This window comes from Ipomoea triloba, chromosome 12 (assembly GCF_003576645.1).
Source record: "Ipomoea triloba cultivar NCNSP0323 chromosome 12, ASM357664v1".
In the NCBI taxonomy this organism is placed as follows: domain Eukaryota; kingdom Viridiplantae; phylum Streptophyta; class Magnoliopsida; order Solanales; family Convolvulaceae; genus Ipomoea; species Ipomoea triloba.
The window spans coordinates 25,511,280-25,538,311 of record NC_044927.1 but is presented as its reverse complement, the minus strand read 5'-3'; the positions used below and the strand labels follow the sequence as shown (position 1 = coordinate 25,538,311).

The window sequence follows — 27,032 nt, the reverse complement described above, 5'->3', positions numbered from 1 at the left end:
TTAACATGTTAAACCTTTTAATGTGATTTATCTCTTACACATGAGCAGAATTTATTCCATGCACAAACTATTAATGAAATAGTATGGTGAATCCCCAGTCCGATTCCTCCCTCATTATTTAAGAATTACATCTATAAGGTATTTATAGGCACCAGACAGTGGTCCTCTCATCTAAGAGGTCGCTTAGTTAATATAATTTACCCTCAACAGTTCCGTTGGGCTGACGTATGGGGACTTTGGAGCAAAATCTTTTGCTTTTTGTGGATAAGAACAATACTATCTAGAAATATGTGCATTATATATTTGTTTTTAAAGGAAAACCTATGTGGTTTCTATAAAATGAGTGAGAGCAAAATCAAACTAAATTAATAAACAATAATTGTTCACAAAACTAGCTAATTAAACTAGAGAGGTTGAGTCCAAGTAAGTATGGCTATATTTATATGATCTAGTGCACGTCACGTAATAATAGGTAATAGATAATACTAAATTAAAGTGGAGGAGAATGACGTAGGAACAAAGACAGGACAAAAAAATATCCAAAGTAAAAAATGTAGAAAGCTAGCAGAAACACGAGAGAAGCGTGAGCTGAGTTTTGGAGATCAACTTATAATTAATATAGACATGTAACCTCTGTGATCTTTTGTTGTTGTTGTGGGTGACAAATTTCTTACTCACAAATAATTGTCCCTTCCCTTAACCATGCCACTTCCTCAGATCAGTTTTACAGTACATACCCACATGTAATAACAACAATCTCAACAACATTTAAGTTTTTTTTTTTTTTTTTTTTTTTTTTTTTTTTTTTTGTCGAGTTTCTTTCTCCCAAAATATTGAATCCCCAATCTCAAGGGCCCAGCCTGACATAACATCTGAGGAAATGTAAATTATGGTAACTCAGCTGTCACAAAGGCTAGAGAGGTCAGAGAGAGTCAGAAAGATAATTAAAAAAAAAATAAAAAACAAAAGCTAGTAAGGCTTTAAACGGGTCCGCTTGGTAATACTAGTGCATTAAACCTACGCCAAAACATTGTTTCTTCTCCTTCTTCTCCGCACAGATCCACAAAAAACTCACCCTTACATGTCATACTCTTCTCTTCTCTCTTCACTCTTAGAATAAACTATAAATAAGTCTTGCGTAAGACTGTCTTACATGAGACATAAAACAGTTTTTAGTCAAATATGATACTTTAATTTTCATTAAACCATAGAATAGTATTATAATTTAGCTAACAAGTATTTTGCGTCTAATATGAAACGGTCTCAAACGAACCCTAATAAGAAATAGTTATTCCCTAATTTATATTTGATTTACAAAAAAAAAAAAAAAAAAAAAAAAAAAAAAAAAACGTGCAACCTGGTGAACCGATTTAGATCATCAACAGCTGATCAATTCTGACTTAAACTAATAATGTTAATAGGCGCACTAATAATGATAATAGGCAACTTTCACAGGGCGTTAAACTAACTACCGGATCAACTAGGTTACTTGCCCCATTTATTAGTTTATCTAAAGTGACTAGTAATTAGTAATTACTATTATAAAGTTTCGAATCCAGCCGTTGTTTAAATAGTAAAATTAATTATTTACTTTATGAAGGCATCGATTAAACTTTACTAGACATGCACCTAGGGGTCACACTTGTGTGAGACCGTCTCACGGATCCTTAGCTTATTCGTGAGACGGGTCGAGTCGGGTCAAAGCACCATGCAAATGTCATACTTATATGTGCAAATCTCATACTTATATGGTCAAATATAACACTAATCAAAAATACAATTTTTGTTACTTATAAGAGAAAAAGTAATACATTTTTTATAATAAGTAATGTTGACAAGTGGCTCTCACTTATAAGGGCAAATATAATACTTTTGAGGAAAAATGTAATACTTTTAAATCGAAATGTAAAAGTATTGTATTTTCCCTTAAAAGTATTACATTTACCATAATAAGTAACAAAAATTGTATTCATGATTAGTATTACATTTGAGCATATAAGTATGACATTTGTGCATATAAGTGTTACATTTGCATCGTGACCCAACCCGACCCGTCTCATGGTGAGACGCTCTCACACAAGTTTTTGCCTGCACCTAGACATATATGATATCAGCATCTGAATTGAGATTTCTCGATTTTGGAGAAAATATGTTTTACAAAAAGAGAAATGTTATTAAATATTGTATTAAACACTAGGAAAGAAAAAAAAAATGAAAATTTGTCTACAAATTCAATGATATATTTTTTCCTGCTAGAAACTATGACTTGTAGTAACAAGTTAAATATATAATTTTTATATTTATTAGTAATTTAGAAATTGTGTTATTACATCACAACTGAATTGACTAATTAAAATGGATCCATATATCAAATGATACAAGATTTGGTATACAAAAATTGATTTGTGTATCATTATTTTTTTGTAATCAATAGTCACACGTAATCGGGTTAGCGGCTCTTGACACAAACCATTTAATTAAATTAAACAGCATCCATTCAACCTATCAGCATGCCTTAATCACTACAAGTTCAAATATATATGACTTAATTAAGTCTCAAATGATAAACCAAAATACTCCAACAAGTGAAATCTCGAAAGGAACATTTTGAACAAAATAAAATTTTAATTGTATAAGAAGTTAGTTTTCATACTCACCACTCCATCACTTAATACAAAACACGTCCCACAAAAAAGTCCCAATAATGCTTCCTAACTCCCTAAGCTAGTTTTGATGTGATCGTACGTAGGTCGTAGGATATGATTCATGGTCCATAGCTAGTTAGCAAGTTTTGAATGTTTGATGGATATTTTATAAGATACAGGTGTCACAATGTTGATGGTGCATAATCATTAATCAATTAATTATGCCTATGGATCAAACGAGATACTTATGAATTAGTGATCTTTAATTCCACTTCTAACTTGAAGAAGCCAACTAGAGAAACATACCCACACTTCTTTCAATTTGAATTGGTCGTCATAAAACTAAAGGTCCACCAATAAGACATCACATATTTTGGTCTCTAAAATAACTGCATCGCATGTGCAATCAAACGTTGGAACACACACATATATATAAGGTCTAGTTCTGATGCGACAGACTTCACAAGTGTAGACGTACGGATTCGTATGGTCCATCCATCTAAACATGATCAAAACTTGAAAATCAATGAAAATGCACCGTCAAGCATTTCCAAATGGTTCTCCCCCTATGTCATCACAAGCGCTTTTAAATGTACTGTTAAGCATTTTCAAATGCTTCTCCCCCATGTCATCACAAGTGTTTTTAAATGTACTGTTAAGCATTTTCAAATGCACCTTCAAGCATGCATGCATCTTCAAATGCATTGTTAAGCATTTTCAACTACACTGTCAATCCAATCGTAATTACATAAAATTATAAATATTTTATCTAGTTTTTACCTATTCTCATTGACTTTCAGCCTTTGATCATGTTTTAGATGGGCTGACCAGATCTGTCTGCACAGTCGCACCGGGAAAGCATGTCGCATTTGATCAAGTGAGAGCATATTCCCAGGCAAAAAGTTAGTATTCATCTAATCCATCTATTTGGTTAGATCAACGGTTGAGAGTTGTTGAGAAATAAGGGGGAAAAAAAAAAGAGTGGTCGATTTTATAAATATTGTAAACTTTAAAGTTTATAATAATTATAAATAAGAAAAAAAAAAAAAAGAAGGTGGTCAATTTTATAAATATTGTGAACTTCAAAGTTTATAATAATTATAAAATTGACAAGTATTGTTTTAATTACTAAAACTTTTAACCATTGATGAACTTGAATAGGTGATTGAAATCAATCATCACTTTTTATTAGGTGCTATTGTTCACATTTAAACCCATTATATATATACAGATCAGACACATACATATACATACATATATATGTTGTTTTTTTCTCTCTATTATAAGAAACTCACAAGTCACAACCATTCCTATAGCCCTCCCTCCCACAATTATTCTTGTCAAAATCAAACTATTAGTTGATGTTTTTCACAACTACATGATCGATCTTTGATATTGTACTCATATTTAGTGGCAATAATTTTAGATTATATTTGATCAAAACATGTTCACATTTCAAGATTTCAATAATTCATCAAATTATTAAGCATAACCGAAACCATTATTTCTTGCAATTGAAATTCATGCATCATTACAAAATATATCAAAGAGTTTATTAGAGAAGATTTTATTAGAGATGATAATAAATAATACAATAGCGTGTTGAGCATATAATATATAAACATATATAAAACTGTAATCTAACTATCAACTTAGACTTTTAGTTGAGATAGAGCACATACTTCAGCTTGGTATGCCAAAGGTCATGATGGTCCACGTGTTGTTTGGAGTCACGCACACGTGAGGGGATATGTTGAAATTTAGTTGAGATAAAACACATACATGCTACAATTATGCGATTAATATTTTATGAGATAAAATTTTAATTTGAATGGAGAAAAATATCTTGAATGTTAAGCAATCATGTGTCACTCTCAGAAATAGATTGGCATGAATACGAATAGGAGAGGTAAAATTATTGAGATATTTTTTTTTTGATTTTTTACAAAAATGATAAAAGAGGGAGAAGAGAGTCAAACACAAGTGTCACTTTTATTCTTTTGTCTCTATCTTTTTTGTTTGTTTATTTACTCGGCTTAGAACCGCACGCGCTGGGGAGAGCGAGTGAATCGCCGCCACCCTGTTACAAGTACGGAAAGCTGCCTCTTTGGGAGCGCTAAAAAAAGGTTAAAACGACAGACAAGCATAATCGTGTATGCGACCAACCAAACACAACCTCAGATCCAGCGAACAGCAATGTATTCTCTCCGCCGCGCCACCGCGGCGCCGTCGCAGGCGGCGCCGCTAGATTACCAGGATCCGCAGTCGCAGCACCCCTTCCACTGGCACTACTCGGAGTTCGACGACAGCAATTTCCAAATCCGCGGCCGCACTCTCTTCTTCATCGTCGTCCTCTTCGCAATCATTCTCTTAATCACTTTCGTCGTTCTCTACGCGCGTTGGGTGTGCCGGTTCCGTCCCCGTCCGATTCAGTCCGCCCACGCGCCGCCGCTCGTCTCGGCGGCGCCTCCGCCGCCGCCGCGCGGCCTCGATCCGTGCGTCATCGATAGCATCCCGATCGCGCTTCACCGGTCCTCCGTAAACGGCGGCGGAAACGTCGGGGAAACGGAGTGCTGTATCTGTCTCGGGATTTTTCAGGACGGCGATAAGGTTAAGTCTCTTCCTCAGTGTCGTCACTGTTTTCACTCCGAGTGTGTCGATAAGTGGCTCAGAACTCAGTCGAGTTGCCCTTTGTGTCGCACTTCCCTTCGGTTCGACTCACCTGTCTGACTCACTCCCTTCCGAGTTTACTCTAAGCTCCTTTAATTTCCTCTTTTTGTTTTGAATTAGAAAAGAAATTACATTTTTATATCCGTGGTACAGTCTTAGTCTTGCGTTATTACGTTCGATTTGACAATTTTAGTCTTTGGCGACTATTTCTGTTACCCAATAAAGTGACTGATTTCGTCATTCAGGGACTAAAATTGTCATTTTGTGCAAAACTTAAGAATTAAAGATGATTGTGCATGTAACTCAAGGCTAAGTCTATACAACGGCTATAATTGGAGTACCGAAAATGTAATTTTTTTTATAATTGATTTTTCATTTTGAACGGGGTTGATTTTTTGTTGCCAACTCAAAAGTGGGGTTATGTAAATTCTCCTAAGAATTCTTCAATCTTCTTTTTTTCTTTTTGAATTTTGGGAAGAATCAAGAGATGCATACTCTGTAACAATGGTGTATGTACAAATCCACTTTATTCCAAGCGTGGTAGTGTGGTACTATAATGCTAAGAACATAATAGATTTTATTTAGTATAATGTTGTTGATGCAAAATCGTAGTATTTAATTTGCAATTATAAATTTGTACTTTATAGGAAGTTGTTGGGTTTGGTTTTGTGTTTCCATCAATCATTAAACTAAGGTAGCATGCTGCAAAACACGCATTTTTAGAGATAGATGATGAATGATGATGACGATGGGTTTAAAAGCAAAAGTGTTCAATGATTACTGTTTGCTTTGATTCTCTTAACAAAAATGGAAGACAAAATTAAATAAATATTAATATGTATTACCACCGCATATATTGTTATTATTGATTAAATGGCATATTTTTTTATGAATTATATTACAGGTAGAGTTGTTAACTTTTTTTGTTTCTTTAATTTATAGAAAAGTTGGTCATCTCTATTTGAATGTATATTTTGAGTAAATTTTTTTTTTAATGTAAAAACTCGTAATTGTCACCCGAATGTGTGTTTTGAGTGAAATATACCTTATGGCCTTATGGCCTTAGCCGGTAAGTAATCACAATGAGGTAAACCAACTTATGTTTCTCAATCCTAACAAGCAAAAGACTACAACGAGATAAATCAACTTAACTTTCTTATAACTGATCAACTCAAACTGAAAAAGTCAATAGGCAGCTCTTAACTTGATTAGGTGAACTCTTTCTTCTTTATTTTTTTGAGGATAGAGTATATATACTAAATGGGTTTACTAAAATAAAACATCCACGTCTCCAAATTACAAAATATGTCTAAGTTCAAGAAAATGAAATTTTCATTTCTCATAAAATTGAATTATTTGTGTTATTAGTAAATGCATTTCAAATATTTGAAAGGAGAAATCATCAATTGACTAAAAGGTCGAAGAGGCATCAAATAGTTGTCCGAGTTGTGTGTGAACTCTGAAACTCTCCACTTGTGAGTTGTGAAAGGGATAAGACTATTTATTCTTTTATAAGTAATGATTTCTTTTTTTTGTAATACATTTGAGGCCTTTATTTTACGGAGTATTAAAATTGAATAATATTCGACAATTAAATAAATATTAAACAATAATAGGCGTGTGTTATTACATAATTTTATCAGTATCTTATGAGTATTATAATCTAATACACTTAAACATATATTTTTCACGTATTATAGCAACCTTTTATTTAATCCAAAACTGTTTACGGTGTGATAGCAACGTTAGATTCGAACTAATAACCATCCATAAGCACCAACACTTCATTCTAGAAACTACTCGAAATTTGTTATAAAGAGATTGATCATGCAAATTTGTTCATATTCGACAGGAAGCTAAAGATTGTACAAACTAGATGGCCTCAATTGGTCAGGATTTGGAGATTGGGTTACATGAGTTCTCCAAACCCTAAACGAGAGTTTGATCTCTCCTTACAACCAACCCTGGAGGAGTTGGTTGGCCTCGCTTTATGTAGTTGTTACATTATTGATTCTATTTTTTTATTTTCCTAATATTATAAAAGGTGAGTTTTTGCAAATGATTTGTGATATGTATTAATAAAGTGTGCAATAGTGGGCCAATTGATGCAGGTAGATTAGTTATGGATGAGAGTTTTTACAACATAAGATGACAACATGCACTAAAGTGGGCAATTGGGCATAAATATGGGGTAGGACTCACATCCACCATCCAGCAATAAATACCCCCAAGTATGATTGGCTTTTGAGTTTCCTGTCAAGTCATGAATCATCTTCGTATCAACTAGAATTTGCCTGTCTCTAAAGGATGGGATAGCTTTAAGATTATCCATGCCCAGAATTTGGGTAGGCAGTGTAATGTAAGGGTCATATATATATATATTGTTAACGTGGGCGGTGCACTATATAAATTATTAAATTCCTACCTAAAATACATTATTGTGTTTTAATTTGGCAGGAGATAAATTCTTTATGAATTTTATGGATATCATTTCCATGTGTGGAGGCCTGGGGGAATTGCAATATTAGAGTTTATTGTGCCAGGGCATTGGACAGCTCAGTTGGTCAGATAGGTAAAGGTTGGGAAGAAAGAGGGATTGAGTTACCATGATTTACATCCTCACATATCTGCGGGGTCCTTGGGATTGGGGATTCAACCTTTTGGAAAGAATATTATAGTTGATTATATTAGTATTTAAATTTTTAATTATAATAATTTTATTGATTAGTTGATATTTGTATATTTCTCATTTTGAAAGGAAAAAAGAAAATCTTTCTAAAAGGAACTTTAAGGAGATATCAAATAATGTCAATATCAACAAAAAGAAGTGGTTGAATCTCAATTGGTGGGGATTTCAAAATAAGAGGATCATGATACATAGCGTAAGTTGATATCTTTTAAGTTTTTAACTCTAGTTTCTGAGATGATGAAGACCTCTTATGGCTTCAATGAGATGGTAGTGAGACCATGTCTCCATTACGTTCATCACCTTCTAAGTTGCAATCAATGATTTCAAAAAATAAATAAATAAATAAATAAAATTGCAATCGATGAGTCGTTGTCAACCATTAATATAATTGTCTTATATTCATATTCTTACAGATCAATAACTCATAAAAAAAATATATTATTTTAAAGAAAAGCTGAAAGTATTTTCATTTAATTAACGTTAATTTATCAATCTGAGTCTCATTTTGTTTTTTTTTTTTAAGTGTGAAAAACAATGTAATAAACAATAATTTAATAAATATTTTTAATGAAAATTTAATTAATTTTCTATGTTACATGGTTTATTATGCTATTTACAAGCCAAAAACTACAGTCAAATGAATGAAAATGGTAACAAAAGTGAAATTTTTTTCCTACTCCGTATTAAAAACATAAAACTAGGCTTATCCACGCGTGCATCTAGTAAAAAAGAAAATGTAGATTAGTAGGCAGCATCATTAAAATGAAGACCATGCATCTAACAAAAAGAGAATGAACTATTAGAAGGCAGCATCATTAAATGAAGACCGCCATCAGTACACGTGTACACTAAAATGATATAAATGTCATCATTCGAAATATATACAATGATACATTCCATGACCCATAAAACTTAAAAAGTGCAAGAAAAAGGTAGTTAGATTAGAGGATATGCTCTATGTATCCATCAAATGTGTTTTTTTTGTTTTTATGTTTCCAGAAATAATTAGCAGTCTAATGGCCTTTTTGCTATCAGTTAATCAGTTATGGAGTCATAATGGAAATTTATCAAGTGATCAGTGCGGGAGTGACTGTGAATTTTCTCCCTCAAAAAAATGTTAATGTTTCCCAGTTAAATATTTTCCTGCGCATGAAATTAAACAATACACAAAGAAGTTCAAAATCCAAATGTTCAATGACAATAATGAATAACCCATAAGTCGAAGTTGGGGAAGATGTATGATGTACACAAGCGTGGATCAAAAAAACGATATGCTATGTTCATCCTTGAAAATCAGTACAAAATGCAACGATGCACCAAAGTGTTTGCTTTTGAAGAATATCCTCAACTTTGCTGCCTAGCTGCAAAAATTGCTTCGAAAAGAATATTACAAAAAAAAGATATATCAACACCCTATAGCACAACAAAGAACCGTTTATTTTAATACTAACTTCCAACTTAACCATTGAACAATGAACTACTTTCCAAGAATTGAGATTAAAAGCCGACTCAAGACTTTAAGAGAAAGAAATCCCAAATCCAAAAATGCCCGTACTGTTCACTTCCAACTTCCACTACCACTATAGAATGCCGACTCATGAATATGAACCCATGGGTGGCATGCCAAATGGTGGCATAGGACCCATTCCCATTCCCATTCCCATACCCCCCATGGGAGGTGGTGGGGCAAAACTTCCTCCAACGCCGGGGCCTCCCATACCTGGCATTGGTGGTGCTGGCAAAGCAAGAGGCAGCAACTGTGCATACATATTCTGCAAGTGAAGGAAATTTGTGGAAGAAAAGGTCAAATGATATGGCATTGCTGCATTGGCACTGTTAGGCAGTTCATTTATCAAACAAAAATAATAGTGCAAAGACAAATACCTGCTGCTTAATAACGTCCTTCTCTTCATTCTCTTTAGCCTTTGCCTCATTTTGAGCCTCAAGTTTACTTTTGATTAGTTCATCAACTTTTCCAGTATATTCACGGATGAACTGCAAGGAACAGAACCAAGTAAAAAGACTGCTAACATTTATAAATAATAAATAAAAAACGCATTTTCACAAGCAAGTATAATCCTAAATAAATTTTATTTATTTTTATTCTATCTCCCCTTCAGAACAGTTGATATAATAGAACATATGATGGGGAAAATTCTCAATATGTTAAAAGGAATAACCATAACCATACTATTATTCTATTAATAATGGACATAATCCAAGCACATTACATCCAGTGAAAATGTGAAATGCATGCATATGGACACAAATCAAGAGGCTAAAGAAATGAATCAATAAACATCCAGTTACATACAACTCTTAAAAAATAGACAAGTATAGAGAAAACATAAAAAGGGGTTTTGTTCGGGGTGAGAGTGAGATTGGTCACCTGCAACAGGTAAGGGAATGCAAAGTCAATCATGTTATTCATCCAAGCCAGCTCTAGAGCAACATCAGGGCGAATCAAATCGTAACAGACAAAGAGGCACGATGCAAAACATTCCTTCTTTCCCTGCAAAAAGCATACCGTTCACAATGCTTAGATAGACAGTCAATTCTGATGTCTTTTCTCAAGCAAGGGACTTCGTTCATAAATGAAGAATGAGAAGTAACCTGTTCAATGAAATAAACAAGCAACTCCTCTGCAAGTTCACGATCCCCGGATTGTGAGGCAGTCTCCATGGCATCTTTGTAGAGATTATCTTTTTTGGAGAGCGCAATGGATTGCTTCCATCGACCTGCCTTTTTATAGATATAAGCAGCAACACGCCTCATCTCAAGAAGTTCATGTTTCTCAATCTGATAGGATAGAAAGGAATATAAAACCACTGTTAGGGTGTATAGAAATCGCTTTTCAGTTCACTTACAGAGAAAATGTAATTAAAATTCACCTTCTGTGCAAGGCCAATCTGATCAAAGTTATCATGCAACTCAATAGATTCGCGTAGCCTTTCATAATCTTCCTCCTCAACATATATCTCATTAAGGGCTTCATTAACAGCTGAAACATTGTTGCTCTGAACAGCTACCATGTATGGCTTCACTAAACGCAAGTGACCAGCCTGAAATCCACCAAGAGTAGAAATACTTGAGCAGGATAATAAACAAATATTCAAATGAAATTAAGAATGGACTAAGGAGAGTCCCTTTTACCTTTCTCATAATGTCCACAACACGTGTGTGGTCCACTTTTAGTGCAAGAACATTTAGGACATCATTAATGAGATCAGGGTGCTCTTGCAAATAGAAATGCACAGCCTTGTAATACAACTCCACGTTGGCTACTTTGACAATGATATCTTTGAACTGCATGTGATCCCAAGCATCCGGGGAATGATTCATTACAGTAGTCGCAGCATTATCAAATTCATCATATTGGATATATAGATACGTTAGTTCCTTCCAGTGCTGCTGCTCATCACATGCTCGAATAAGTTTGGGTATGTTCAGACGGGTGGAGAATAATTTAATGTGTTCCATGAGTTTCTCATGACGGTATCTTGCATATAGTACTCCAAGCTCAGTAAAGATACCCATATGTGCCCGTTCCAATCCTAGTCCACTCTCCATGAGAGAAATTAATTCATTGAAGCATCCCCTGTTTTGATAGTATTCACTTACTTCTTCTAAGTCATCCACCTGTCACATAGAAATAGAAAGGTGCATTATTAGTACTCCAGAATACTTTCTTTCGGGTAATTTAAGTGAGCAAATTAGTTCTTCGCTTCTACAGCTGAAAACAATTTACTCCAATAAAATTTAACTAGGATATAATGAAATAAATGTACCCAAAAAAATGATATAACAATCTACCTGCACTATAATATTAAGCCCACAAATCTGAGCCAGTCGGAACTCTTCGGCATCAACACAAGCAAAGCAGACTTCTTTCCATGTCTTTGCACTATTTGCCTTGCGTGCAGCATCAACTGCACCTTGAAATTGTTTCAACTTGACTAGTGTGACAGCTAATTTGCCCCAGTTAGAGATAAATGCAAATATGATCTTTGCAGCCTCATATAAACCTTCATCAAACAAACGATCACCAACATTGGGTAGATTAGCAACATTCGGCATGAGAATAAATTCTTCAATTTCACCCAGTCGATCTATTTTGGCATATGCAAAGATAAGTTCACTGTCAACCTTAGGCTCCTTTGTCTTCTGCCTAACCATCAACAGATACTTAACCAAGTCATGGTAAACTTCTGTATCCTCAGCAGCACGAATTACTTCCAAAAAGTGGGTAGCATCTTCTGCACGGATGAACGACTCAATTGCATCACTGACTAATCCCTCTCGAAGTTGAGCTTTAGCCACTTGACTCCACACAGCATCTTCTTCAACACGGAATGCAAACTCTACAGCACGGTTTATGTCACGAATGTTATCTAGTAAAACATTAACTGCCTGGACATTCAAGTTGAACTTCTTGAAGATTGCAAAAGCCTCTTCATACAGTTGGGCCTCAACAGCCACTTCACCAACTGCAGGTCCATCAAAATTATCAAGCCTATTAATATAGTCCATAACTCTGGATGGATCTGCTTTAATGGCTGTCAAGATAAGCAAATTCTGAAGATTAAAGTTCCCACTGAATGCGGAATTTTGGAGAACAATCTTTTCAAGAAGTTCAATTAATTCATGTGGAAGATCAGCAGTCATGAAAGCTTTAACAGCGGCAGACACTTGTTCTGGGCTCTTGCTTTCAGACAGAGCAGTAGAAACAACCTGGTCAATAAGCTGCCTTCTGAACTCATTTTCAGGGTTGAGAACTTTCTCCCAAAGATCAGCATCCATCCTTTCAACTACATACCTATAAAAATTATACACTCATGAACATCCAGAATTTGGACTAAACCAAAAGTCATGGCAGAAAATAACTAAACAACAAACCTGGCCTGAAGCTTGAACAAAGAGTTCTTGTTTGTTACATGAATAAGCTCATCATCACACTGTCCTCTCCTATATGCAACAACAGCAAGGGTGGGATCACGCTTCTCACAATATTTACCCACTACACGTGAGTCATAATATGGATTGGTCGTGAGGAAGTGCTCTGGATTGTTGTTGCTATCGATTATAATTTTACCCAGAGCATTGTGAACATGAACATCTTGGCTTCCTTCACTCACAAGATGCTCCAAAAATTGAGTGAGCAAACGAAGTCGGTTCCTGAAATTCGTAAGAAGAAAAGATGTGGACAGAGAGCTAACAAGGATCAAGTGAAAAATTTATAGTAAGGCAGAACCATAACCTTTTTTCACATTCCTCAACAAGGGGCTCAACAGGAAGAAGAGAACGGACAGATAGGATCAAGCCTTTAATGAAATCTTCAGGGCATTCATCATCCAGTAGCTGTCCAACAACTAAAGGAGCATTTCCTGGATTGACCTATCCATAAAAAATAAAGCTTGAAATTGAACACAGGCACACAGCTAGAAAATATGCACAAATCATAAGAATCCTAAACAGAAGTAATACCTTTTGGACATAACCTTCAATATATCTGAGCATATTGCTCGTGTACAGATAGTGAGTGAGGTCTGGTACAAACCCAAAGCGATCACATACATTAATCAAAGGCCGAGCATCAGGAAGCTTGGCTTCCATCAGAAAGTTCTTAGTTTTCTCAGGGTCATAGAAGTTAGACTCTCTTGTAACACGTTCAACCTCCTTGATTTGTCCAGTCTTAGCTGCTGCCTCAATGTACTTAAAATGGATTTCAGGATCCTCGCTGCAATTCAGCATGCCAATACATTAACCAGCAAGTACTTTAAATAGCCAGTAATAGGTAATAATGATATTGATCATCACACAGTGGCAAATCCTACAATTTCTCAGATACACACCTTAAGCTCAAATATGATCCTAGAAAGAAATACAACCCATCATATGACTTAAATTGCTCAAAAAGCTTTATGCATGCATCAAGACCCAACTGTTCACAGTATTCCTTTGCAACCTGCCAACAATACAAGCAAGATTATTATTCCAATGAGGATGTGTCAAGGTTCTATAATTTTCAAAATTTCAATATTGCAACTTCTTTACATGTCTCTAGGTTAAGCCAGCTCTTTTTCAGGAAAATGTAAATTAAGACTCCAGGATACCTGAACAATTATCTGAAGGTTGCCTTTGAGATTGATCAACAAAAGGTCCTTCATGCACTCCAATGCCCACTCACGTGAAAGAGTCCCAAAAAATTCAACCAAAGACTGAAAAGTAAATCAAGGAGTTAAGTAGTGCAGTAATCTCCATTAGAATGGAAGTGTGTAAAACATACTATGACCAACCTGAGGCTCAATTGCATGAGTATTGACAATGACACGCTTTATGTCAGGCAGTTCAGTGTAGTGCTGCAGTGGATTAATTTATCCAACAGGTTAGCCAATCAAACTGAGATATCACTTATCAGTAAACACTTAGAGCCTATATATAAAACCTGCAGTGCTCGGATATAAAGACCAGCTTTTTCACAAAGTTGACCAATTCGAGGACGGTCATAATGACTAAACATTCCGTTTGCCAAAATTGCATCCGCCACATTTGGGAAAGTAACAAGGTTGATCTCCAAGACCTGCATAGAAGAGAGAAGTTGTGATGGATAAAGAAAATACCTGTTATGAAATATAGATATAATATATGGAATCTCTATAGATTAGGCAGTCTTCAGGTATTTAGGTAGGTAGGCATATGGAGACATAGTTTCCTATTCCTATTAGGATAGATTTGGTATCTAGTTTAGTATATATAGAGGCATAGAGAACAACCTATTGTACTCTTTCATTATCATTATAATATATTCATACATTCTATTATTCTCTGGTTATCTCACATACTTTGCTTCCACCTAACTGGCGGGTGGTTGTTATTCTCCACCCACCAGGCCCTTTCAATCCCTCAATTTCAACAATACCTAAAGTGAGACAAGCTTCTTAGTAATTAGTGAAAAGAAGGCACCAACCTTTGTTTGCAGATGAGCATGCTCTGGCAAGTTGGGTTTCAGAACATCCAGTAAAAATGCTGTGGCCTCGCGGATCATGTTCCTCTGATTTACAAAAATAAATAAATAAATAAATAAATAAGAGAATCTCATTCATGAACTTAAATGCTGACCACAGAGTAGGGCAAAACTTTTCAGATATGTGCAGATTCAATTATGTAACAAGTGAAGTCAAACAAACCTGAAGAAAAAGATCTGTTATTGTGTTGTAATCAACTGGACAACCTCCCTCCATTTGAGACATCATGAGGGCAAAATTCACAGCTCCCTGCAAATACCATTTATGTAAATCTCTTGCCATAACATGAGTCCCACATGCAGTAGCATCATGTTTATTAATGCTTCATCAAAGAAAAGGCTACTCCCCAATAATGTGAAAGCAGAAATATTATGTAATAACACAAGGCATAAGAAGACTGACAATCGAAAGAGTAACTTGATTAAGATTTACATATACAGTTTGCCAAGAAAAACACGGCACGGGTATGCAAGTGATATGTCCAACTCACTAGTAGCAACATACCTGAGGATCTGATCGGAGAATTGTTTGCAGAAGGAAAAGATAGTCAGGTGTATATCCAACCTGCCAACAATAACATAAACATTTTACATTATCCAACTGATGGAAAATAAATAATTAATTATCTTCCATCCAATGACAAGATAAAACTCAGATTTCACCCTGAGAATAGACAAAAATAAATATGGGGAAAATATGGAAATGGCATCAACAATTGTGTGACTGACCTGCTTAGAGTAAATCAAAATCTTGTCAAATTCTCTGCGTTCAGCAAAAGCTGCAACAACCTTTGGTGTTGCTCTTGCTTTGATATATATTTTCAATGCCAGGTTGTTATCCACAGTCTACAAGAAAATTCTTTACTGTTAGAATCAAACAAAAAATGAATTTCTACAAAGAAAAAACCATTCAGAATAATGTGTGTAAAATTGTAACCTTCACAAGGTCCCCAAGTTCCTCACTACACTCCAGCTTATCCTCAGCCAACCAATTCTCCAATAAATTCTTCTTATTCTGGTTTACAACAAGGCGTGAAAGTTCCAACGACTCAAAAGCATTGAGCTTCCCTCTAGTCAAAAGCGTTCCAAAGTACTGGAGCAAAGGAGGTGTTTGCCCTGCTTGAACAGGAACACTCTACAAAGAACAGAAGCACATAGTATACATTGTTCTGATCTATTATTTTTCACATGGAATATAGTCCAGAAGGTTAAAAAAAAAACAAATCTATGGTAGCATAGCCAATACCTGAAACTTGGCAACAGTATCAGGAGTGCGGAGAATGCCTTGTGGAGACTCTGCAGCAAGCTCAGCAGCCTCTTTATATTTAGTTTGAGCAAATAACTCTTGAAAACGTTGGACCACCTGATACATTATAAGTACAGTGAATGTAAGAACATTGGCTGCTAAAAAACATGGTGATAAGAAGCTCCAGTCATATTTCTCACAACCATAGCCAACATCTGAGAAGCAATTCCCTAGGCAGAACTTGTGATTACATTTAAAGAAATTCAGGAGAACAAGGAGGGGGGCACTGCAGAGAGGTTGACTTTTTTACTAAGTCATATACTTAGAGTAATATGCACATTATTCTACAATTGTGGAACCTATTGAGTATCGAAACAAAATAAAGGCAACACATCCACCAAGAAGTAATAGAAAATCAGAAAGAGAGCAATAATCATATAACAAATTACCAAGTTTTCAGCACCAGGAAGGTTTCCTCTTTTGGCAAGATTGACAGCAAGTTCCAGATTATTCAACTGCCAAATATTTTAAATTTGCTCAAGTAAAAACTTATTATAAAAAGAAGTCCTAAAGTAAAATTTACTTCACAGAAACAAAAGGACTAGACCTACTTGGCCACTGACAAAAGGCACTATTGTTGCTTCATTTACTGTGGCAAGCAACACCTGACCTCGCCTATTGATGGCATAGAAACCCCCCACTGAAGAAGCTTCTGCAGTCAAAAAAATGGGGTCTGGACTGATCCTATTTCTATACACCGCAGTTGCTGTCTCCAGGTCATATACAAATAATAGCCCAAGCTTTGTAATCACATAAATTAAACTGTATCGCTGTGATATCTGCCAGACACAAAATATGCAAGTTACTATCAGAACTTCCTAGAATAGGTATACCAATAAAGCGGAGTGGGGCAAGAGATACCTGCATTGCAACTGGAAAATCATCAGCAAAATCCGGGGGAAAGAAAAGATCTGCTTGTTTCTTAGTAAATGATGGTTTTCCTGTAAAATAAAAATACAAATAAACCTTAGTCATTTCCATAGAAAATGTAAGAAAAGAATAATTAACAGACAATAAGAGTCTATTCTCTTTTTTTTCTTCTCATATTTAAAATTTAGAGGAAAATAGGAAACATTAGTACAAATTGATTTTATTTCAGAAACTTGTGGCAAATAATTCTTTTTTATCAGGTAATATCATAAGCAAAGTTGGTACATAATCTTCATGATTGAATAAAATGTGGGAATTAAAAGACCTGGCTGGGCTCCTAGCTCAATGATGTGCAGTTTTGATGTAACCTGGCCAGCATTTGAGGTCTTTGTTGCAAATGAAATGAGCACAGAATCCTTATCATTTCCTGCTACCTGTTTAAATTAAACACCAATTATGACATAAAATATGGCAGCAGAGTCAATAAAAGATTTGTGGCAAGGAGCTTCTCTCACTCGAAATGAGGCAAATGATGCAGAATGGGCTTCAAGAGCTTGACTACGTTGCTGATCCACTGAGAATAGTTGCATATTTCCTTTGACAAGTTGGGGCTTCTGTTAACACAAACAAAAAAAGGAAAATTAAAACCAGTAAACCACAACAAATATAGGCTGTTTACAAAATGGAAACCAGAAATCATATCAACTAGATATACTGTTTTCAAATTCAATATCAAAATAAACTTAAAAGACCAATGGAGGATTTTAAAAAGATGGGAAGGTGAGTACAAATGTGGACAAGTACAAGGCAGAAAGATAAGTAAAAGAATACATGAGATTGAATAAAACAAGAACCAACTTGATTAAAAAACACATGAATTATGACCAAACACTTCTTCAACCTTCTATCAAGAGGCACTAATATCTAAACATCCAAGCATTTGAAGAACTGTTACAATATCTTAGCTACACAGAATAGCAGGGTGGAAACTTCAAAAGTATCAGATAGACAGCTCATGTAAATGAGTAAATGACTATAAGGTAAGGATGAAATCCAGCTGGTTATTGACTTGAATGAGCAAAAACCAAGTGGAGTAGACAAATATGGGCATTTTTAAAACTTAGATATTTTTAGGCAAAACTCCTTTGGGACTTGCATTTGTCGTCAGAAACGCAAGTCCCAAAGGAGTTTCTTCAATTTCTTAAAATCTTTTTTTAGCGTAAAATATGAGAAATGCACGTATTTGTACACGTAAAATATGAGAAATGCAAGTACGACTTGCATTTCTCGTATTTCACGCTTAAAAAAAAAAAAGACACGTAAAATACGCGAAACACAAGTCGTACTTGCGTTTGTCGTATATTTCATGCTAAAAATATGATTTTAGAAATTGAAGAAACTCCTTTGGGACTTGCATTCCTGACGACAAACGCAAGTCCCGAAGGAGTTTTGCCTAAAAATATCCAAGTTTTAAAAATTGAACATCTTTGTCCACTCCACCTGGTTTTTGCCCATTCAAGTCAATAACCCAAAATCCAGCACATGGTCATATGAAAACTATAGTACCATAACATTATAACAGCTACCTTATTATGCTACATAACTTACAGAACAAGAAGGATAATGCAAAGTTGAGAAATTTAAGGAAAAGCTTAGAGAAGAAAAATAAATGAAAAATTAAATTCCAAACTCCAGGTGTTGTGTTCCTCATTTGCTGAACCAAATGACAGTGAAGTGATAAACTTCTATTAGGAAGTAAAAACTTATAATTTAAAAATAATATAATAACAATAACACCAACAGCAAAGCATAATCAATTTACACACACCTCTGGGGAACCAGGAGCAATTCCAATCAAAACCAACCATTTCTCTGCAGGATCACAGCGGTAATTGATAATTTGATTGTTGGTCAAATTTGCTGCTCTATCAAACATCTTTACGGGCTCAGAATCACCTAATAAAAACACCTCATGAGTTACTTTAAGCATGGAAGATCAATAAGTAAACTACAGAGATAAGAGGACACCATTGGTGAGAATAAAGGAGTGCATTACCTTCAATTGGCCAATGATAAACTGAGGTCTGGGTGACTAGACCTAACATCTTTGGAGTAATCCACTTCCAGAATACAACCTAGACAGAAAGAATATGGATACTTAACACCGCACTATAATGGTTCAAATTGGGGAATATGGTTTATAAATGATTAAAAGAAGAAATCAATACCTGCTCAGGCATCTGATGTGATTTCACTTTTTGCTTTGCCTCAATGTTGAATATTTGTAAATGATCTTGAGTGGTTCCAGGAACTTGGGCTTCATTCAAAGGGGAAGCGAATTGTCAATTAACACATTTAAGAAGGTCCTTGTAGCCATAATAATCATAAGTACACCAATGGAATTAAATGCAATTCTTCTCATGTAAGGGGAAAATGAGTAAAAATAACTGCTTATTTTGTAAAGTAGGTAATAATAAATACTGTAATAAACTAATAACAGCATGTCTGTAGTGCACATATGCATAAATAACATATACAACAAAACAAGGAAAAAAAATTATTTTGCATACCCAAACGGCATGATCTAGACAAGAACACATCAGTAGAGAACACCTTTGTGGCTAAGAGAGTACTCTCCTAAGTCTACCTAGCAAACTAGCCTGTTTCAACTTCACTTCAAACTCTAAGCAATTCCGATCAGGCGCTCACAATGAGACTCAACAAATTCATATCCTACTCTCCCTAACAGCAGCCATAATTTATTAAAATAATTTTTTCCCTCCAATAAGCACTAAAGTTTTTCCAAGTTTAAAGGTGATTTTCCTCTCAATTTAAAGTTTCTCCTACACATCCTAATCAGGAGGAGGGAGGAAAAAAAAACAACAACAAAACAAAAGTAATACATGTGAACTCAACTCTAAACAATTCAGTAACTTGCAGAGTTACTGAGATTTTTGTGAATTGAATAAATTATGAGCAAATAAAACATACCTTTCAATGCCAAAATTCTTGAGTTGGGATTCATGATAGCCGAGTCTGCAGTAATGGGCCGCCTCAACGGCTGCATAGGCATACTCATATCAATGATCACCACACTATTCTGGGGTGATGTCTCTCGAACACAAATATACTTATCAGATTCCATGGTGACATTAGTAAATGTGACGAACTGTGGATTGACCCCTATGCTTGATAACTGCAATACAACATCACATCATAAGAACTTCCAATCCCAGACTAAACCATTCACATTGAATATCCAATTCTGAAATTCAGTTGGTAACAGATCTCAATATGAACTACGCATCATGGATCTGACCTAAAGTATGTTTCAAACATGATAGCTGATAAGCTAACAAAATAACCAATAAACCCGCAGAACAATTTATGTCAACAATATTCACCAGAAATGAATTCGGAACCAGACATAATCAATACAAAACATATTGTAATCGAGAAGCGTAATCCAAATTCAACTAAAAATGTTATGCCAGAAAAGTAATTCAGAGTTCATTAAAAAAATGCTCAATCAGAGTATAACAGATAAGTGGTTACAGTAAGGGCCTCCTTCATAGTGATCGGGGCGTTAGCAGCCGCCATGGCTGAGCTGAGACCGAATATTCGAGATCGGAACTACGGATCTGTGAATCACTGGAAGCCAATATGCAGGAAATGACAACGCAAGTAGCTTGTCCCAAGCCAAGCCCTCCGAGATATGAACAGTATAGATGAAGAGAAGAGATCTAGGAAGAGAGGAGGGTTCTCTTCAGAAGAAGAGAGATAGAGAGAGCGATGGCTACGTAATTCTAAAAGCTTGTAATGTAGTGAACTTAAAAATCCACGACGCCAGCGACAATGGAATTTTCCACTGCAAAATTAGAGAGAGAAAGAGATCTACATCTGAGGAGAGAAAGAGTGCAACCAATAAGGGTCTCTGCATGAGTTGGGCTTGGTGCGATCAATGGGCTCACCGGTCAGCACTAGCTCGGAGCGCTGGTTCGGATGGTTGAGCTCAGATGCTCAATAACAAATTCCTTTAATACGTCCCGTTTTTTTTTTTAGTACTATCCACGGTATTGTAAGGTATTATTTCGATTTGATCATGTTACCTTTTCTCGAGAAGAAATGTAGAGATGTTAATTGAGTACAAGGTGCTTAATCAATGACCTTGTGATTTAGTGACACTCGGTTTACACTTCTACATTAATGGGAGTGGATTTCTCGCCTCAGTGGAGGCGGCTGTTGATTTATTGTGCTTCGATAAATTGAGAAAATAGCTATGAACAAATACTACATTGTAACATAATTAATAATACTAAAAAAAAAACTTGTTGAAAGTATTTTATACTTGTGGCCTAAGATATTTAATTAACTCTATACGAAGTGTTCATCGTTAAATTTTTTGGATCCATTTAGTGAAAATCTACACATTAAATTGAAGGTAAATTTAGCTTTTTAAATAATTTTGGTATTGTATGTACATAATATGTCAACTATAAATTAATAAAATCTATATATTAAGTCCATAAAAAAAAGTAAGAAAAAAAAAACCTCTTACAACTACATGTCAAACACTTATTTAAAACCACTTTGAAGTGTAAGAATGTTGGAAAATATCATAAAATTATATTTTGAGTAGTTATTTTGTGATACAAATATTAGTGGGCCTACTTCTGATTTGAGTCGGATAAGAGTTGACTTGGGTTCTCCGTAGTTAAACGAATAGATTGATATATTGCATGCTCACAATTGATAATGTCTGAATTAAAAATTAATTTTCAAAGTAAATCTATTTGCCGTTTAATAGAAAATGCTTTAAAATGGTTTTTGTCCCACATTGATTTTGGAAGTGGTTTGCACCACTATTTATACAAAAGTTTTTTTAAGACATATTGATTTGTATAGCATATAGGCTATCTCTTACGTGCAAAGGTAGCCATTGGCTTGATACTCGCAACCTTTCTTTACCTATTACTATGGGTGATTTTTTTAATAATTATTTAATTTGAATTTATTAAAATAAAATTTAATAGCAAATATTTTAAAATTCGATAACTGCCTAGCAGTGTGGACATGGGTCCACATAATAAATTGCCTTATTTGACATAATAGACTTTAATATACGTTATCAGATGTATAATTTGTGAATATTAAACAGGTCGAAGACGTTACCATAATTTTTGGCAAATTATGCGATGGACTCGGGGTCCACCCATGTCCAAAATGCACGTATGAAATAACGGTGTCGTTAGTGGCACTGTTTCCTCAGCCATTTTTTTTAATATAGAGTTCAAAAATTGTGTTATACTGTTGAATATCGAGTTTTGTAATTGTGAATATAGAGTTCTTTAATTATGAATATAGGTTTATGAAATTGTGAATATAAAGTTATTGAATTGTGAATATAAAGTTATGTAGTTGTGAATATAAAGTTATGTAGTTGTAAATATAAAATTTTGTAATTGTGAATATAGAGTAATGAAATTGTGAATATAGAGTTATGTAGTTGTGAATATAGAGTTATGTAATTGTGAATATAGAGTTAAAAATTTGTGAATATAGAGTTAAAAATGTGTGAATATAGTTTTGCAATTGTGAATATTGAGTTCGAAAATTATGAATATAGATGAACGAATTCGAAAGACAAACGGCAAATCAACAATTTTTTTTTTTTAAATTCAATCAACGTCGATTTGGAGCAAAATGATGTCGTTTTGGACTTGAGTCCACATCATAACAACTGACAATTTCCAGATATTATTCGGGCCAGGCCTCTCTGTCGTCCATGGAGTGGGCTCACTGCTCAGATCCATTAAATTTAACACGAGTACGCGAAGGAAAAAATTTGAACGAACGCGCGCAATTCAACACATGGCGCATAAAATGCTGACTGAAGGAGCCTAGGGTTTATGCTCAAAGTAGAAACACAGTGAACTAACTATTTGCACTCACTCCAAGTCAAAACCGAAGAAAAGAGCGGGAGTGACGACCACATTTCTGGCTAAGACGGTGATTTGCATCGGCAGATGTCTATCGGCGTCCGCGAACTCTGCGTTCTAGGAGAGTTCAAGCCATTCGGCTTGGTCGCCGAAGCTCTAGATGGCAAACCCTCCGACAATTTCTCTGGCGATTACAGTTACTCCCTCTTCAGTCCAGAAGTCACCAAGCAAAGAGAAGTGGCCGACGACTTCAATGCAGCTTCGCCGTCCAGTGATCGGGGCGATCACGAGCTTTTTGTTAGAGGAAACCGGTAATTTCAGCTCGTATACATTTCCTAGTAATCCGTTTAAGGACACCAAAGCATGTACTTCCAGTCTTTGCACTGCAGAACACGTGGTTCAGAATTATTTAGAAGCTCTTGTTTTGTGCTTGGTGATCAAGTCAATCCTGCCTTGTAGCATTAGTTCCCAATTTATTTTTGGCAAAGTCAACATTCTTACTTGAATTTGGTGAAATGGTGTTAGGATAATATGGAGCATAGGCTCACGAGTGTATAAGAGGTTCACCTTACCCTCGCCAGTGATCAAGGTATCTCTACTGCACATGTTTCTCTGTACTTGTTTTAAACTTTTGTTTTTTTGCTTAATCATTCTTCGGAATGCCTTCCATTGGCTAATTACTTACCAGATAACTAACTGATAAAGACCTATGAGCACACTTGTTACTAACTTAGGTTGTTATCATTTCAAATAAAGCAAGTAAGGATATTGGGTTCTTATTAGGAATGTATTAATGATCTCAATCTCAGACTATGTGATTATATCTCAAGAAGTTGCTTTGCTGTTTTTCTAAGTTGGAGTAGGCTTACAAAAATTTCTGCAATATCCTAGGCATGCTGGTGCCGGATGGGTGATGTGTCTGAAGCTGTTCTTTGTGTTCTACAAATTGACAGTTTAACAATTTATAATGCATCAGGTAATATTCAATTTACTTTGGCATATATTCTTGATCTTTAACAGATTCACTTAATTGTGTTTTTTCAGCCTGCTTAGAATTTCTGGTTCTGAATATCTAATGTATGCATTAGCAATCACAATACTTTTAATACTAGTAAAAGTAGGAAGGAGAGAACTTGGGATTGCTTGAATTTTATCTCCTTCTGTCCTTTAGATAACTTGGCATCCCGTATGTAGAATAATGGTTGTTCATACCAAGTTGATTAGCGATTTAGTATTGCCAAATCACACCCTCTTTAATACTGAGTATGTTATTTGGTCTGTTCTGATTTTACTACCTAAAATCATTTTGGGTTATTTCTTTAATGTATCCTCTCTTTGCTCCCAACAGGTGAAGTTGTATCTGTCCCTCTTCCTCGCAGCATTTTATCAATATGGCCTCTTCCTTGTGGTTTGCTTATCCAACAATCAGCAGAAGGGGGTTCATCTTCAAGCCCATATTTAAGTCCCCGTGATATAGTTCGCTCAAAAAGGGATGTAAGCCCTCAACACAATACTAATACCATACATGGAATTGATTTTATTGTCAAGGGAGATGGATCTTCAATATCCTCACATCTGATATTGAAGGATCCCCAGGAAGAACCTCAGGTATGCATGGTTATCACCTTTATTATTGGCTCAAACTCTTTGGTATTCCCTTACTGTTTCTATATATCTGCTTCATTTATGTTAAGTTTATTCTTTTATTCCTTAGCTTATATGTATGGAAGCTCCTGGTCTAGATCTATTTATGTTTGTTACATGTTTCTTTTATGGCTTATTGCAGTCAACTTATGTTGAGGAAAGAGGGAAACTAAATGTAATGAGGGAATTTGATGAAAGAACCATATGGACGGGAGAGTGTGTTCCTCTGATGGCATCATATAACAAAGGTTTGCCTAGGTTATGCAATTAAATATTATATTTGCCCCTTTCTCATTTTGACAAAGTAATGAAACAAATGATAAATTAATTCATTTCACAATTTTTGGATTCATCTGCAGCAAAGATGCAGCATTCCTTGTGGGTTGCAGAAATTGGTAACTCAACTGTTGAAGTCTCAAATTCTAAATTCTCTAATGTCCCTTCTGGAGTGATTTCAAAACAATTTTCCTTCAGGAAGATATGGCAAGGGAAGGTTTCACAGACAGCTGCTAGTAAGGTGCTAATCCTTGGAAATGTTTTTTTGATGCCATTTAAGATGAGAATATTTCAATGGTCATTTTTGGTTTATTTTTCGAACATAGGGAACATTTTAAAAATTAAAATCCATATTGGATGCACACTGTTTCATATTACTGACTTAATATGCTTTTATGTTTTAACTAACCCTTTTGTTATTAGACATAGTGCTAAACTATGAGTTATGAGGATCAGCTTATTGAGAATAAAATCGATCAAACATGTCATGTGAAAGTAAAGTTTTTGTCATGGGGAACTATTATATATGTTGATATTGAACCTATATTTAAAACTTTAAGATTTAGTTATTTGAATGTGAATTAGACTTTGCAAAATAACTTAGTATTTCTATATAGTAACCTTTCGGAAGAGTAAAAGAATACTATTTATATATGTTTTTGTAGCTCATTAGAGGAGTCACTAGTGTAATATGGCTTTATGGCATAGATTGATCTTAAACACATGGCTTTCGCATTACTATCATTTGCCATCCTTTGGAGACTTTTTGGTGGCTTTGGCTTGGTCTTTATGCACTGTGATGCTTGAATATTCCATTTCTGTTCTTGACAATTTACTGATGTCTGTCAAATGATTTTAATAGGTATTTTTTGCAAGTGATGATGATGCCTCACCCATTATTTGCTTTCTTCTCCAAGATAAAAAAAAGTTGTTGTCTGTGTGGCTCCAAAGTGAAGACATAAACAATGAAATAGTCTATGATATTAAACCTGATATGAGCTGGAGCATACCAGCAATCGCTGCAGTACCAGTTTCTGTTACTCGTCCAAGGTACATCTAATTTATGTCCTATACATTGTTCTTTTCATGCATTAGTTATATATCATTTGTTGGAAAGCAATATTTTTTTTTTAATTTTATTTTATTTTATTTTATTTTTAAATGTTCAGAGTGAAAGTAGGAGCACTGCCATTTGCGGACATTGTTGCTTTGACACCAGAAAACATTCTTCTTCTCTATGTAAGATATTTACGATGCTTCTCCTCATTGGAACGTATTATTGCCCTTTGTTATATGATGACCTTTTTCTTGATGCATGTTATGATATTTCCACTGTCATAAGTTTTTTGGCTTTTGATTCAATATATTGTATCCATACAGATTTGATTTCTTGATAGGCTCCTTTTTGAAATAGTAACATGTCTTCTGCTTATTGTTGCTGCTACATATGATTTATTATTAAACTTAGTCCTTTACAATTTCAGTCTGGGAAACAATGTCTGTGTAAGTATACACTACCGCCTTGCTGGGGTAAATATCACTTGCCAGACAAGAACATTATGGAAGAAAAACCTGTAACCCATGATTTAAGAGTTGTTGGATTAGCTGATGCTGTTGAGGAGTGTATCAATGTTATTATGAATAATGGACAGGTACTGTTGTGAACTATTTTGTATTATTTAGTACATTTTTATTTTTTCAGAGATGAAGTATCTGTAAATTTAGCTTGTGCACTGTCAAATTTTAGTAATTCCTCCAATTTTGTGATATTTTATTTGACCAGTAAATCTCTTTCCACCGTTGAAGGTACATAGATCTAATGATGAATTACATAACACATAAATTTGAACTGCTTTTGACATGCATTGCAGCTCCTCATAGAATATGAGAAAATAGAGAGCTAACAGTATTAAAAGGATTTAATCATGTTAGAGCAAAGGTTTTTTTTTTTTTTTTTTTTTTTTTTTTT

General features: G+C 34.9%; 3 protein-coding genes across 7 annotated transcripts in view; 2 read left to right on the top strand and 1 right to left on the bottom strand.

Annotated features, from left to right (window-relative positions):
* The first annotated feature begins 4,702 nt into the window (after nucleotides 1–4,702).
* LOC115998624 (RING-H2 finger protein ATL66) lies at nucleotides 4,703–8,055 on the top strand. 5 transcript variants are annotated; one of them, XR_004093927.1, is made up of 3 exons: nucleotides 4,704–5,255; nucleotides 7,427–7,674; nucleotides 7,773–7,982. XR_004093927.1 is itself a non-coding variant. In XM_031238233.1 (2 exons), exons 1-2 carry the CDS (start codon nucleotides 4,842–4,844, stop codon nucleotides 7,788–7,790), a joined length of 432 nt encoding a protein of 143 aa, XP_031094093.1. In that variant the 5' UTR covers nucleotides 4,703–4,841; the 3' UTR covers nucleotides 7,791–7,982. The 5 variants fall into 5 exon arrangements, 2 of the variants coding, with proteins under 2 accessions (XP_031094093.1, XP_031094091.1); XR_004093929.1 differs by having other exon boundaries at nucleotides 5,125–5,255; nucleotides 7,427–7,546; nucleotides 7,773–8,055; XR_004093928.1 differs by having other exon boundaries at nucleotides 5,125–5,255; nucleotides 7,410–7,674; nucleotides 7,773–8,055.
* A 1,124-nt stretch (nucleotides 8,056–9,179) lies between these two features.
* On the bottom strand, nucleotides 9,180–21,171 carry LOC115999953 (clathrin heavy chain 2-like). Its single transcript, XM_031239928.1, has 30 exons — nucleotides 20,760–21,171; nucleotides 20,196–20,400; nucleotides 19,433–19,521; nucleotides 19,261–19,339; nucleotides 19,033–19,160; nucleotides 17,720–17,818; nucleotides 17,530–17,638; nucleotides 17,196–17,275; nucleotides 16,886–17,113; nucleotides 16,724–16,789; nucleotides 16,275–16,391; nucleotides 15,966–16,163; nucleotides 15,758–15,874; nucleotides 15,534–15,593; nucleotides 15,192–15,278; nucleotides 14,972–15,055; nucleotides 14,450–14,584; nucleotides 14,301–14,363; nucleotides 14,118–14,222; nucleotides 13,857–13,969; nucleotides 13,489–13,741; nucleotides 13,262–13,398; nucleotides 12,901–13,179; nucleotides 11,818–12,820; nucleotides 11,158–11,643; nucleotides 10,896–11,066; nucleotides 10,618–10,803; nucleotides 10,394–10,516; nucleotides 9,889–9,999; nucleotides 9,180–9,776 (listed from the first exon to the last, which is right to left on the bottom strand). Exons 1-30 carry the CDS (start codon nucleotides 20,802–20,804, stop codon nucleotides 9,600–9,602), a joined length of 5,133 nt encoding a protein of 1,710 aa, XP_031095788.1. The 5' UTR covers nucleotides 20,805–21,171; the 3' UTR covers nucleotides 9,180–9,599.
* Nucleotides 21,172–23,110: 1,939 nt separating this feature from the next.
* Nucleotides 23,111–27,032, top strand: part of LOC115999114 (anaphase-promoting complex subunit 1) — a 19,396-nt gene continuing 15,474 nt past the window's right edge. Inside the window, exons 1-9 of the mRNA XM_031238883.1 lie at nucleotides 23,111–23,454; nucleotides 23,669–23,732; nucleotides 24,035–24,119; nucleotides 24,492–24,751; nucleotides 24,930–25,035; nucleotides 25,147–25,304; nucleotides 25,926–26,113; nucleotides 26,233–26,302; nucleotides 26,548–26,715. Of these exons, the coding sequence (XP_031094743.1) occupies nucleotides 23,231–23,454; nucleotides 23,669–23,732; nucleotides 24,035–24,119; nucleotides 24,492–24,751; nucleotides 24,930–25,035; nucleotides 25,147–25,304; nucleotides 25,926–26,113; nucleotides 26,233–26,302; nucleotides 26,548–26,715 (1,323 nt within the window). The 5' untranslated portion in view covers nucleotides 23,111–23,230. The remainder of the gene's footprint in view (nucleotides 23,455–23,668; nucleotides 23,733–24,034; nucleotides 24,120–24,491; nucleotides 24,752–24,929; nucleotides 25,036–25,146; nucleotides 25,305–25,925; nucleotides 26,114–26,232; nucleotides 26,303–26,547; nucleotides 26,716–27,032) is intronic.